Source organism: Anomalospiza imberbis, chromosome 6 (assembly GCF_031753505.1).
Source record: "Anomalospiza imberbis isolate Cuckoo-Finch-1a 21T00152 chromosome 6, ASM3175350v1, whole genome shotgun sequence".
Lineage (NCBI taxonomy): Eukaryota > Metazoa > Chordata > Aves > Passeriformes > Viduidae > Anomalospiza > Anomalospiza imberbis.
This window is the reverse complement of record NC_089686.1, coordinates 8,148,686-8,162,034: the sequence shown is the minus strand read 5'-3', so window position 1 is coordinate 8,162,034 and position 13,349 is coordinate 8,148,686. Positions and strand designations below refer to the sequence as shown.

General features: G+C 38.9%; 1 protein-coding gene across 2 annotated transcripts in view; it reads right to left on the bottom strand.

Moving 5' to 3' along the window:
* Positions 1–1,748: 1,748 nt before the first annotated feature.
* JAG2 (jagged canonical Notch ligand 2) overlaps positions 1,749–13,349 on the bottom strand; it is a 69,053-nt gene continuing 57,452 nt past the window's right edge. For both annotated transcript variants that reach the window (XM_068192221.1, XM_068192222.1), the window contains 7 exons: positions 12,854–12,939; positions 10,547–10,660; positions 10,235–10,350; positions 8,713–8,958; positions 8,148–8,279; positions 6,980–7,136; positions 1,749–4,047 (listed from right to left, as the gene is read on the bottom strand). In XM_068192221.1, the coding sequence (XP_068048322.1) occupies positions 3,575–4,047; positions 6,980–7,136; positions 8,148–8,279; positions 8,713–8,958; positions 10,235–10,350; positions 10,547–10,660; positions 12,854–12,939 (1,324 nt within the window). In that variant the 3' untranslated portion in view covers positions 1,749–3,574. The remainder of the gene's footprint in view (positions 4,048–6,979; positions 7,137–8,147; positions 8,280–8,712; positions 8,959–10,234; positions 10,351–10,546; positions 10,661–12,853; positions 12,940–13,349) is intronic.

Below are 13,349 nucleotides of genomic sequence, written 5' to 3'. Positions count from 1 at the left end.
CAAATTTCTCTGCAAATTTGTTACATGCTAACCCCATCCCTTTTGTCCAAGTTTCCTCACATCTAGAACTGCAGCTGATGTCCTCTGCAGCTTTCAAGGCAGTGACTGAAATGCTTTTCAATCCTTTAGTTGTTCTAGAAAAGTGAGTTATTTTGCTGGATACCTTAACTTGCCGTCCAAGCACAGTCTGATCTGAAGAGGAATAATTACATGGCATGCTGGAGAACAAACCAGACAACAGTAAATGGCCAAAAAAAAAAAAAAACCCTGAGCTCAGCAGGTGTTTCAGGTTAACATCAGGTCTTGGAAAGAGCATCAGGGAAGAAAAATTAATCCAGAACTATTCATCGCTTAAAAAAATCACAAGAGTCCATTTATTAGTTTGCTTTGTTATGTAGTTCCTGAAACAGAGAGGATTCTGGCAGCACCATAATGCCTAACACATGTGCATCAGCAAGGAGCTGAGATGCAAGAGTTCAACATCTCCTGTAAAAATAAATCAAGAGGGAACAAAACCACTGAATAAGGTGAGATGAGGCATGTGAAGACACACAAGCAATTTAAGAGCAACATAGAATAAAGTCTGCAAAAAATCGATCAAGGTTAATTTGTGCAAGTCAGAAAGTTTACTTTTTGTTTATCCTCCTAACCTTATTAATCCTGTTTCACGTATCTCAGTGTACATAACTCATGCAGCACATGAAGGAGGCATCAAATAAGTCTTGGTTTTGGCAGGGAAACAGCACTATAAAATTGAACATTTGCCTGTGGTGGTTTTGTGAATCCACAGGGGAACAACTCCTGGACACAGGATCAGTCCCTTTGTTTAAACAGTGGGTGATGACCACTGGTGTGCCCCCTTGCTACTTCAGTACAGGGAAGAAGCAAAATTAGCACCTTTGGGAGCAGTGAGCCAGCTCATGACTACATGACAGAACAGCAGCGACCTATTCCAAACATATATAAACCTCTTATTTCTCCTTCTGAGAAAATAACAGAATTAGATTTTGAGGACTGACTCAGCTAAGAGTTGTTTCTGTCACGATGAAGACAAGCAAATACTCCAAGAAAAAGCAATAAAAAGTAGCTGCATGATGACTGGAGTAAAACCTCTGCTAGAATCTACAATTCTGCCTCAGATGCTGATGGCTACTAGGAAAATTCAACTTTTATATTCCATATTATCTTACAGGAATTTATCTTTTGCTACATAAAATATCATATACAAAGGAACTGTTACAGAAACAGGAATAGACCTCAACTGAGATTGGAGCATGACATGTAAAAGCTCTGAATGGCTGCACAGTAGAGAAAGGTATTGCTTCAAAATCCAACTCAGTTGGGAAAGGACACCTCCTCAGGCCTCTGCCAGCCCTCTTCTCACCCCAGGAAGCCAAACTGTTCAGAGAAGGCTTCAATGAGCAGCCAGGAGGAGAACCACTGCAGAACAGACACGTGGAACACACAGAACATCCCAAGCTGGATGGGACCCACAGGGATCATCCAGTCCAGCTGCTGGCAGCTAAAGACAGCCCTGGTGCTCTGCAGGGAGAGCTGGAGGTGTCTCTAAGGCACATGGGGACAGCACCTCCTCCGCAGGCTGCCCATGGCTCAGGAAGCGTTGGCGCTCGGTGCTGCACGCTCGGGTTACGGGAAGTAGTGGGAATTAAACCTGGACTTTCACTCCTCCTTTTTAGCCTGGTCACATCCGAGCTCCAAGCGCTTCGAAAGCAAACAACAATCTGAAGTATCTTACACACAATGAGGGAATCATTTTATTAGATTATGGAAGACAGCAGCATTACAGTACAAAAAAGTTACAAGAGTAGCAGAAAAAAAGTGTTTTTGGTTTAAATACTCAGGATTATACTGGGGAACATGAGAAGGATAGTACCCTTTTCTAAACTAACTCCTAACCAGGTTATCAAAATAAGTTTTGAATATTTAGCACAAGTAAAAAAGTTACAACAAACATCATTATAAAATGCTTTAATAAATAGTTTCTTTTCTGAAAGGTTTTTTTTTTTAAGAACATGTCAAAAAAATGTACTAAAACAGATGACCCTGCAAAGCAAATCCTGCATTCCTGTATAAAATAACTGGTTTCAAAACATTCATGTTTACATTGTTCGTGGGCCAGAGTTTACACTCTCAGACATCCGTTCCTCTCAGTGGTAGGGTAACTAGGTGTATGTAGTGTTATGCTTCTTCAGTAATTAAAATAAACTTATAGTCTGCCCAGTTAACAGCAATAATAAAAGCCTTAAAAAAAAAAAAAAAGCATAAGCCTTCCATGACATTTAACCATTTCTACTGAGGTACTCCCATCCTCTGAGCTTGCCAGCCTTTTTCCTTTAGAGCGAAAGATGAATAAAGCACAACAGAAACAAGACTGAGGAAAATATTGTTCCCTTCATTAGGCCTGTATTTAAACGCAAAAAAAGTAATACCACATGTAATTAACATATTCACAAAAGAAAAAACAATGCCTCTCTATGTTGGTACTGTACAGTAGATGCACCCGTTAGTGTTCTTGAGATGGGCTGAACATGGGGATAAACAAACATTTCTGGATCTATTTACACGTAAGTGGTTATGTTCATATGTAAATACAAATGACCAACAGATTCCTAACATTGATTGTATTAACATCATTTTCTAATCTGGACATAATACCAAAAAAAGTCTTATAAACTGCCATAGAACCTCCTTTTCTGCAACATAAATTAAAAGGAATGACATGTAAAAAAAAAAACCAAAATATTTAACTTATTAAATCAAATATACAGAGTGATTCATTTAATATGTACATATTTACAAAAAAGCACTTTCACTATTAGAAAATAAACTGTGTCAGTTGGGGAACCTAGAGTTCTCACAATTTTACTATATTGATATGGCAGTCTTTGACAGTTGCTATAGAAAAAGTTTAATCTCAAGGCACTTGTCACATGCTTCAATACTGCAATTCTAAAATAATTCAACAGAAATAAAAAGGCCACTTTTAAACCACAGTTGAAAGATCTCTATAATTTTTTTTTGTTCCTATTACAAAGTGTGTAAGGCAAATTTGGAAAAAATCTTACAGAAGCTACTAACGTAACAAGTGCAGTGAGCTGCCATTAATAGAGATTCAAAGTCAAGAAAGCAGTTTAAAGTTCACACAATTTCCTCAACCAGGAGGTTTTAAAGCCACCATTAAATTAGAGCAAGTAATAAAAAGAAATACATTCTGTAAACAGTGTACAGTCTTTTGTAATAAACTTTACACATATTGAAAATACAACCTCTCCTCTGCCACACAGCGAGTGTATTATAAGTAAACTTTACAAAAATAGCAACTATCAAAGATTACTCATTTTTTTTTCATCTGACAGTCATTGAATAATTTATACAAGGCTAAAGAAACAAAATAAATTTTATTTATTATTTTTATTTATTTTTTTTACGCAAAATAAAGAAACTATGAACATTTGACTCCAGATAATTTTTAGTCCTTTTTGCAAAGTGGAGATGTCAATTTTTCCCCTCCCCAGCAAGCGCAGGCACAGTCTGCCTACATCCCAAATACAGGTTAGTCTCTACTGCCTTCAAAGTTTGATGCATTCACATTTTTTACAGATCTGTTGTCCATTTTGCCTATTTGATGGGATTTCTTTACTGGACTGCTCTCTGATGTGTCAGACACCTTTGTCGGCAAAGGCTTTGCGAGTTTGTGAGAGAGGAATTTGTCCATTTCCTCATCTCTTTCCTCCTCTTCATCCTCCTCTTCCTCATACTCTACATACTCCTCCACTGCATCACAAGTTCTCTTTTGAGGAGATATGAAGTTTTTGCATTCATAACGAATGTCTTTGTTACTGTAAGATCTGTCTATAGGATTTCTGATAGGATTTAAAGGTGCCCACTGGTTATTGGCACCCTCTTCTCTGGGAGGACGGCTTCTCTCTCTCTCTTTTCTTCTCTTCCGAGTCCACCACACGCAGATGATTATACAAATCAGCCACACAATGCTAAATACCGCACAAAGAATTGGAACCAAATAATCTGGAGGGCAAATGGAAAGAAATAAAATGTTGTGTTAACAGAACAAGATATATAGCACTGGACATTTGCAAGAGAAGGATCCATACTCGACTACTTGAACCATTTTTAGGAGAAAGGAAGTAAGATGTCTTTACAGCACAGTAACACCTTCCTGAATGCACCAGGTCCATCTGAAAGTGCTCTTTACTAGTTTAGTTTTACATGATTAATGATGAGGGAGGAAAGCTCTGTTTGAGATCTTCTGTCCCCTCCAACAGACAAACTGGTTTTATTAAGTAGCATCTTTCTCTAGCATCTACACAAAGTTGGCTGAGAAAACCTGAGTAATCCTGCTAGGATAAGGTTTTTCTTAAGAGAAAAACCTTGTCTTAGCAGGAGGCAGACAGTGGAGTACTGTGCCCCTAAGTTGCTCTACAAGTACTGGCACTTGCACCACAAATATTATTTAGTGGTGCAAGTGCCAGTACAAAATATTATTTTGTCCTGCATTTATCATCAGAAAGAACAGTCGTTTACCATTAGTTCTACAGACATTTATGCATCAGTGATCTCCAAAAACATCCAGGCTAGGGCTACGTTACCAAATTGGTAATGCATTCTTCAGCAAGTTCCTGTTCTACCTCAGGATGAAATACCAGAATATTTGCCCTAGGGAGAAGAGTCCTCACTGCTCAATGAACAAACAAAAGTTGTTGAGGCAACTGCTTTTCTCCACTCTCCCAGTCCAAACCTCACTATAGTGTTCTCCCAGCCACATAGACAGATTATTTCTCTAGGAAAATATTTCTGAAACTTTTATGTATATTTGGATTTTTTCTGCCCCTCTTCCTCAAGAGCTGTACAGCTAGGAGAGAATAACAGCTTTTTTCTGTTCTTGGTAAGTGAAAATTCACACATGGTAAGGGGCAACAATAGATGAGGTGCTTTGTTTTTATAGAGAGCAAGGGGATTGTTCAACAGCTCTGCAGACAAATGCTGTCAACCCACCGCTCTAATGCCTGATCCAAACAAAAATTCCCTCAGCAGTTTTATGACATCTGCTTACAGAATAACCTGGAAATGAAAATACAAAAACAACCGATGTTTCAACACCACAGTCCTTCGCTCCAACATTCAAGTGCCTCCTGAGCACATTCTTGTGTGGAATGTGACACATTCTCAAACATTTCCTTTTGGTAAAGGAAGGTGAGTACACTGCCAACATGGTTGGCCTCGAGGGATCTCAAAATTGTATTTTAACAGTTATGGGAAGGATTGTACTCACATGAGTAGCTGCTATTCTCTCCTGAATTTTTATAAGCAACCTAACATTAAATCATGAATGGGAGAAATACTTCAAAGAAAAAGAGCTCTTCATAACAGCTTTTCCAAGATTAGAATACAAAGCTTGCATTTTCACTGCTATCGCATCTATTATTTCATCATATGACCATGGATCCAAGTTCACTTAGTAACAGGTTCGTTATACAGAATTTTTTGCATACAGATTCCAAATTCAGACTACTTTTTCTTAAAACTAGAGGCAGTCAATGAAGCATCTAAATTATCAGTTCCACCTAGGCACGTGAGCATCCCACAGAAATGAGATTCTCAACACATAGGGCTTTACACCACATTTTCTGATAGGCCTTCACCCACCTCAACCAATTAAGGGGCAGCAATAAAACAAATAAAATCCCAAAACAGCTTTCGGTTTGCTTCATAACAACTCCACTTTAAGAACTAAAGGCCAGTGGTCAATACTGAGCACCCATATTAAAATGAGGAGTCTGGAAACAATTTTGCAAGAGATCCCAAATTAATCTACTATTCTGGGAGAATCTTTAAATCTTATAGAGGTGGGAGGCAAAGTAATCTGCAGCCCTTTAGCCCTAGAATTTAATATGCAATCAGAAAAGCCAGAGGCTGAGGCATGCCAAAATCCCAGCTCAAATCCTTATCTTCTAGACAACTGCTGTTTAAGGCAAGCACACTCCTTCAGGAGAGCTGAGGAAGCAGTGCATTTGCCAAGACTTTAACAGATGAAAGGCATTTCCTAGAAGGAAAATGCAAGGGAAGTGGAACCAGGCAATCTCCTAATTGTTTAGACTATGGATGGAAGATCTTCCAGAAGATTATGTTGAGGAGGTCTAGGAAAAAAGTTGGGAGAGCCTCCTACCATTTTAAGATTTTCACTCTGGGGCTTAGTTGAACTTGAGCCTACCAGCGGTCTTCCACAAGCCCGTCTCCTGCCTCCCCCAGGCAGGAACCTAGGCATGCAAAACCTCCAATCACTCGGTTTGGCACAGCTCTTGGAGAGCCAGCATTCAGAGATAAAGGTCTCCAATCACACCATATCCTCTGAAAGAGGAACGAATGCTAAATACATTTCAAGCCAGCTGTGCACTAGTGAAAAACACATGTTGAAAAAGAGAGCTAAGTTTTACATCATGGCCAAGTATTGGAAGAACCTGGACATCTTTAACTCTTGTTAAGGTAAATAAATAGCACACGAGCACTTCAGAAGAGATTGGTATCACACCACACCTTCCCTCTCCCCATATTTTCATTTCCTCACAGCCTCAGTGCAGCAGCATCAAGGGCTGAGGCTGGTTTAAGGTTAATGTAGGAGAATTGGACAGGATTGGAACTGCACACAACAACTCTTGATCTTATGAAAGGTGTGCTTGGGCTGGAGAGCTGGGCTGGAAGTCAGAGCCAAAACCATGGCAAGAGTATCTCTTGGCATATCACATTAGGGATGAGGTTAAGTTTAAACTAGTACACAAGCACAGAATCTTGATCTCAAAGCCGCTTTCTCTTCACTTAGTAACAGCAACTAAAAACACAACCCAGTGGATCATTTTCTCCAATGTGTAAAGAAAGATAAGAGAAGTCTGATAGCAGGGGAACAAAAAACACACCACAGAGGAGGTATGCACTGGAACCTTACCTGATGATGAATTCCCAACAACGATGGTCTCAACTTTGACTTCAGTTACTGCCAACATGACCGTGCTGTTCTGTCGCTTGGTGATGGCATTTACTATTGTATTAGCAGCATTCTGAATGAGGCTGTTATCTTGTTCATCTCGGTGTGGGACAAAGGACTAAAGGGAGCGAAGGGGGAAAGCAAGAAGTTATTGCAGTCACCTAACCATGGAAACGTACTTTTTAAATCCAGCAACATCTTAATTGAGTTCACTCAGTTGAATTTGCCTGACAGTAGCTACAAACAACTCTGTAAAAGCTTACCACAGCAACAGCATGGCTGGCTCTACCCAAACTGCAGATGCAGTGTCAGACTTGGTGGGTAGCACACCTACTTGTTAATTTAACATACCTCAAAGGATAGGCAGTGACTTCCACGTTACTTAAACTGATGAGCTAAACTTAGTCATAGTTTGGAGCAGTTCAAGACATGTGGATTATCTAGATAGAAGCTTGGACTAATAACAGTCTGCTCTATTTATACCATACGCATTGCTCCCTGCAGTGTGGCTCAGCATGCTCTTTACAGTACTAGCAGAGACGGACAGTCAAGCTTCTGCCTGGATAAACATTTACCATGAAGATTAACTCTTGAAAAATAAGCTATACACTGGCATGGAGTGATTGAACTGCAAATGCATCTAAAATAAGTCTTTCGTTCATTAGGGCAGCAGTTACTTTCATCTACTTGACTTGCACCTTCTTCCACTTCTCACTTAGTACCTTATGTTTAAAGAACATCCCTGAAGCAGCAATACAGTAAATGCACAGCAGAAGCATCTTCACAAGAACAATCCAGCCACCTGTAACCATACCTCCTTACTGAGAAGGTCAAGAGCCCAAGATTTCTGACAGAACAAGTAGGCACCTGTTCACTAATTTGGGCTGAACTAGTCTTTACAGTAATTTATCATGAGCTTGTAGTAGCCATCTGTCATTAACAAAACCTGCAGTTTCAGCTCTCTGGCAATGTAGGAAATTGTGAGATCACAAAATTGCTTTGCAGACAAGACTAGGCCACAGATTGCTCCACCTGCATTCAAGTGAAACAAGCTTGAACAACTTCTTCCCCAGTAACAACTAATAAGAAAACCTATTTGTATATACATACACATGCATCTCATACTTACAATAGCAACTTCCACTGCGTTCTCTGTGGAGTAAGATGGATCACACAATATTATCAGAGTTCTGTCCCTAGAAACAGTCCTAGTAGCTGGTAAATACCGGATTTCAGAACAGATATTTTCTGTTGTAGTGCCCTGTTAGAAGCAAGGGAGATGGTGTCATTTTAGTTCAAATAAAAAATTACATGTAAAAATAAGGATCTTCAGAGTTCTTGCAGTTGCTAAGAACTGATGATGGCAGAAAAGAGGGGAGCAAGAAAGGGCAGAAAAGTGAAGAACAGGGTTTTGGAATGAAGGGCAAAATACTGAGCTTGCACGATTATTTTAGTACAGTCTGAGCCTAACTCGAAATGTATATAGTTCTTCAAGACTCAAGAAGATAGAATATTCAGTACAAACCCAAATTTTGCCTCACCCTTTAGACAATTAAAAGCAACAGGAGTCTAGTAATAAAATTTCCAAGATTACAATAGCAAGGAGTTATACCAGAAACCTTACTCTTGCATGCTGTGACACAGAATAGATACCTACATATATTACCACACTTCATTAAGAATTCCATTCTCACCTGGGGGACTTTGTCTCCATTAAAAATTAAAGTAATTCTAGCACAGTCATTGTCCAAGTACCCAGAATTAGGCAGACACTTGATATTGATAGGCAGAGGTTCAGAGGCACTGCATTCTCCCCAGTCTGTGCACGGTGGCTGAAAGCATTTCATATACTTTTCCTGGCATTCTTGACCCATGGGACACTGGTTATTGGAATTATCCCAGTATTTGTGTAACAGACAAGGCTTTTTTCCACACCACACCTAGGAATTAAAAAAGAACGAAGCACTGTTACAGGTAGTTTCTCTCATGCATCAAATCCAAACAAACAATTCACACCAAAAAAATCTGTCTTTTGATACTACTGTAGTTATATTAGTAGATGGATCTGATCTTCCAGGAAATGAGGACATTTAGTACAGACACAAGAGTAAAAATCTGTGCAAAGATAATCTGAGAAACCACTGACTGGGCATATCTCCTTAGAAGTTTATGGATTTGTCCCACTTAACTGAGTTATACAGAAATTTAAGTGCTTATTTTAATATAGTCCTCTAGGCTTCTATAATATAGAAAGAATATGTATAATATACATAATATATTTCTATACTATATATAATATTCTATTACCTAGATTATTCTATATATTACAGAATATTGCCACAAAGAATAATTTCTTCAATATTCATAACTGAGACCCCTGCCAGAGAATGCTGAATATGTTAAGAGCTGATGCACATTGGTGATAAGCACAACCACTCCAACCATGCTCCCAAAAGGTAACAGTTTGCTGGTACCCACAAATTACTGGGGTCCAGCAAATTTCCAAACACAGCTCCATTCCAGGAACTGGACTTGGATGATCCTTGGGGATCCCTTCCAACTCAAGATATTCTACAATTCCATGAAGCCTTTAAGATCCTACACAGTACTGTACAGCTATTAGGAACTCAGGGATTTCTTAAAGCACAATTGTCAGCAAGAAAGTGCAAGTGTTCTATTACACATGGAAGAAACCTAGTACCACACATGGATGAGTTGAATTTAGGGCACATGTTCAATCTGCTTTTAGGTCTTACTTTTCCTCAGTCACAAAATCACCAGGATCTAGTCCACAATAAATATACAAATGTTGAAAGCTGTCAATCCATAAAGCTACTGAAGAACAATACAAAAAGGCAGTTAATACCCAGAAAAAAATTTCTTCCTACATGTCCTCCCCCTTGGAACCCACATTTCACAAAATTAGGAGTTCTAAAACTGTGTTTTCAAAGCTTCAGCAGTTATGTATCCTTTATTCCAGCTCATATTTTATTTTCTGCAACAAGTGATCTAGAGAGCCTGTTCTAGCAGGCTGGCAGCAGGACAGTAACATATGATATTAAAGAAAGTCCATAACCACTTTTACAGGAAGCCACTTAAAAAAAAAAAAAAAACAATACAAAGGAAATTTAGAGAAGACAAAGACTAACTGGTGCATGAAGAACAATGAGTTTATTTCAGCCACAGGAATTTAAGAAAATAGGCCAAAATACCTACCTTGGTGCAGTCAATACGTCCATCCAAACAGTGGCAGCTGTTGCACTCCTGTTCCCATCTGCTGCCATGGGGAAAGGTCATTCCTTTAAGCCAGCAAGGCTTTCCAATTCCAATCACTAAAGGGAAAAAAATGCCAAAAAGCACATTCAGACACTTAATCTCTTCAAGTTACATAATAAATACTATACAAATTTAAATTAAAATTATTAGCTACTGCTCCTTACATACTGGACTACTGTAGATAAACTTTATACTGGCCACATTGTGCCCTATTGTGTTTTGGGTAAAGGTTGATAGCAGATATAAGAATACCTTCTTGGCATCTAGGACCAATTCTTCCAGGGGGACAAGTGCATCGGTATCCATTTATTTCATCTATACAGGTGGCACCATACCCACAAGGAGAAGACTGGCACTCATCAATATCTGGATAGAAAATAGGTAAAACTCAGTGACAAGGACACAGGACACTGTAATTAATTAATTTGTTGAGGTGTAATCTAACAGTTCCTCCTTTCTTTAAAAGCAAAGGACAGTGTGGCTACAGAATTAATCTTGTAATTAAACAGTTCTGCCATTTCAGCAATAACCTGTAACAGATTTCTCATAATTGCACCCTAATTGAAGTTCTGGTAATCAAAACAGCAGTCATATGCTGACTCATCTCACAGAGCAGAGGTGTTGGACAGCTGAAGGTGTAAATGTCCTGTCCACATTCAGCTACAGAACAAGTCCCACATCCTGCTCTGAGACTAATCTCAGACATTTAGGCTTCATACAAAAGCATGTGTTTTCATGAAGTTATCAGAGTGCAAAAGCTGAACAATGATCTTGCTCAACAACGCTCAAAGAAGCGACTTGCTGCAATACAAGCGACCAAAAGGCAGAAGAGTGACAGTTCAGTTTGTAACACACATTTGATGAACGTTAATAACCTTGAAATCGTGAGTAGATTTATTATATACATAGACACTTAGCATAAAAGCCTCTTTAACAAAACCGTCAAAGATTCAGAGGCTTAGCCACAGAAACCAATGGAAAAAGGCAAGGAAGTATGGTCCATTCAGATGGACAGCAATGTGTCATTTGTTATCCTGGGGAAGTGACCAATACTGATTTATGCAACAGAAACCAGCTCATCAAGTTGTGAGCCACTGGCACCAACTGCTTCATTTTCAACCAGAACCTCTCTTTTTACAAGCATCCTTTGAAATATTTCCTTCTATTGAGCATGAATGCCCTTTCCAACCCCAGAGAAAACTGTTTAAACACCAGTTCTGGTCCAACACATGGTATTAGCTTATTTTAAAGTACAGGACTTTGAAAATGAACATGATAAAAAATGGCAGTAGTGAGACTGCTACACTTGTAGGCAATGAAAAACAATCCAATGGATATGTAAGGGCTTTTGGTTCTATTTTAACTTCCTTCAAAAGTGCACTAACATCTAAACTTCAACAGAGTTTAATTATTCTTCCCTCCTGTCTTCACACTATATAGGTTTAAGATTCTCCAGCCTCTGTATGCTGAAAAAGATGATTTAAATCTGTTTCTGTATCAGCCATAAAAGGCATTTTTTCAGAGCTACTCCTTCCATCTATACCAGTCTAAACAAGTAAAAAAATGTCTGCAGCTCCATTACAAATGCACAATATCTGCATTTGTGACATCCTAGCCTTAAGGGGAAGAGAAGCAGCAAGGAGAATTCAGTACCCTTTCTGGATATCTGGATCTAAACACACAGTGATCTGCCATGCCTGGCTCTGTATTGAGACACCACCTAAGCTGATGCTTCCACAAGTGCTGCCCTCCAACCAGAAGTGCTGGCTTGTTTGCTCTATGCTAGAATGAGGATGAAGTCTCAACATGAAAACACATCACCATACTGATGGAGTGGAAGGACCAAGCCCAGAAGCCTTGAGCCTACAGAAGACTCAAAGTCTGATCTTCCAAAGCAGAAAGGAAAAATAAAGTATATATTCATTCAAGTCAAAACGGTAAAATTCCTTTAAAAAGACAAAACCAAAACAACCCAAAAAACCAACCAAACAACAAAACCCCCCTAGCAGCTTGTTCCAAAACACTTCAAAATACTTTAAGGGTCTGTTTTTCTCCTCCTTTTTGGCCTCTACCCTTCACAATAATTGCAGTGTAATAGATGTGTTTTCTAGCTTTGAAAGACTTTTATCATATTTCTGTTATTCATGTGCTAGCACTGCACTCAGTGTTTTTGTTTACATTTGGAATGCCTCAGTGCATTTTGGTTTCTTACATTAGGTGGAACACATTCAGATATATGTCATCTTTACCAACAAGATGTTTATCAACAGAGAAATATTTAAAACCCAAGCTTCTATGAAGCCAGCACCCCAGAAACGTCAGAATTATCCAAGAAAATCCAGCAATCAACTCTTTAAGCCAACTCATTTCAGTGCTATTTAATAAAATTAGTAACAGACCATAACCTGCTATTATTTACAAGGTATCAGTACCTGGCTAACAGGTGGCTTCTGCTTCATTATTTGGAATTCAGTTGAGCTAAAAAGGGTCACCGGGTGTTCTTTCAGATTTGTGCAGAGTGGTACAACCATCCAGGTCCTTACCCATGCAGGTACTTACTGATTCTGCAGTCAGGACCAGCAAAGCCAGGGGCGCATTCACATCGGAACCAGTTCACTCCGTCAACACAGATCCCTCCGTTGTAGCTGTAAATAAAAAAGTGTGATTAACAAGCCATCTGCATTGTTTCATTGGTCAATTAAAGATTTGTTAATTAAAGCTTCTGCTGCTCTTTAGGGGGACAATTAATTTCTATCAAGAGCAAAAGCATAATGCTAAATAAACAATATTGCTTAGCAAGTCAATAGTTAAACAGCAACATCCTACAGATGCATGAGGAAGCACATCCACATAATTCAAGGAGGTAGAACAGCACTTTCAAAGGAATACAAAGAAAGCCCAAGGTTTTCCAAATTTGGTTGGTTTTTTAATACATGAAGCACAGATGATGGTATCAGAGTGGACAACTGAGAAAGATAAGGTAAGATCAGTTTTTTTCCCCTCTTCAACCATCAATATCAGCCTCTGTGTTAAAAAATTCCCATTTTATGTCCTA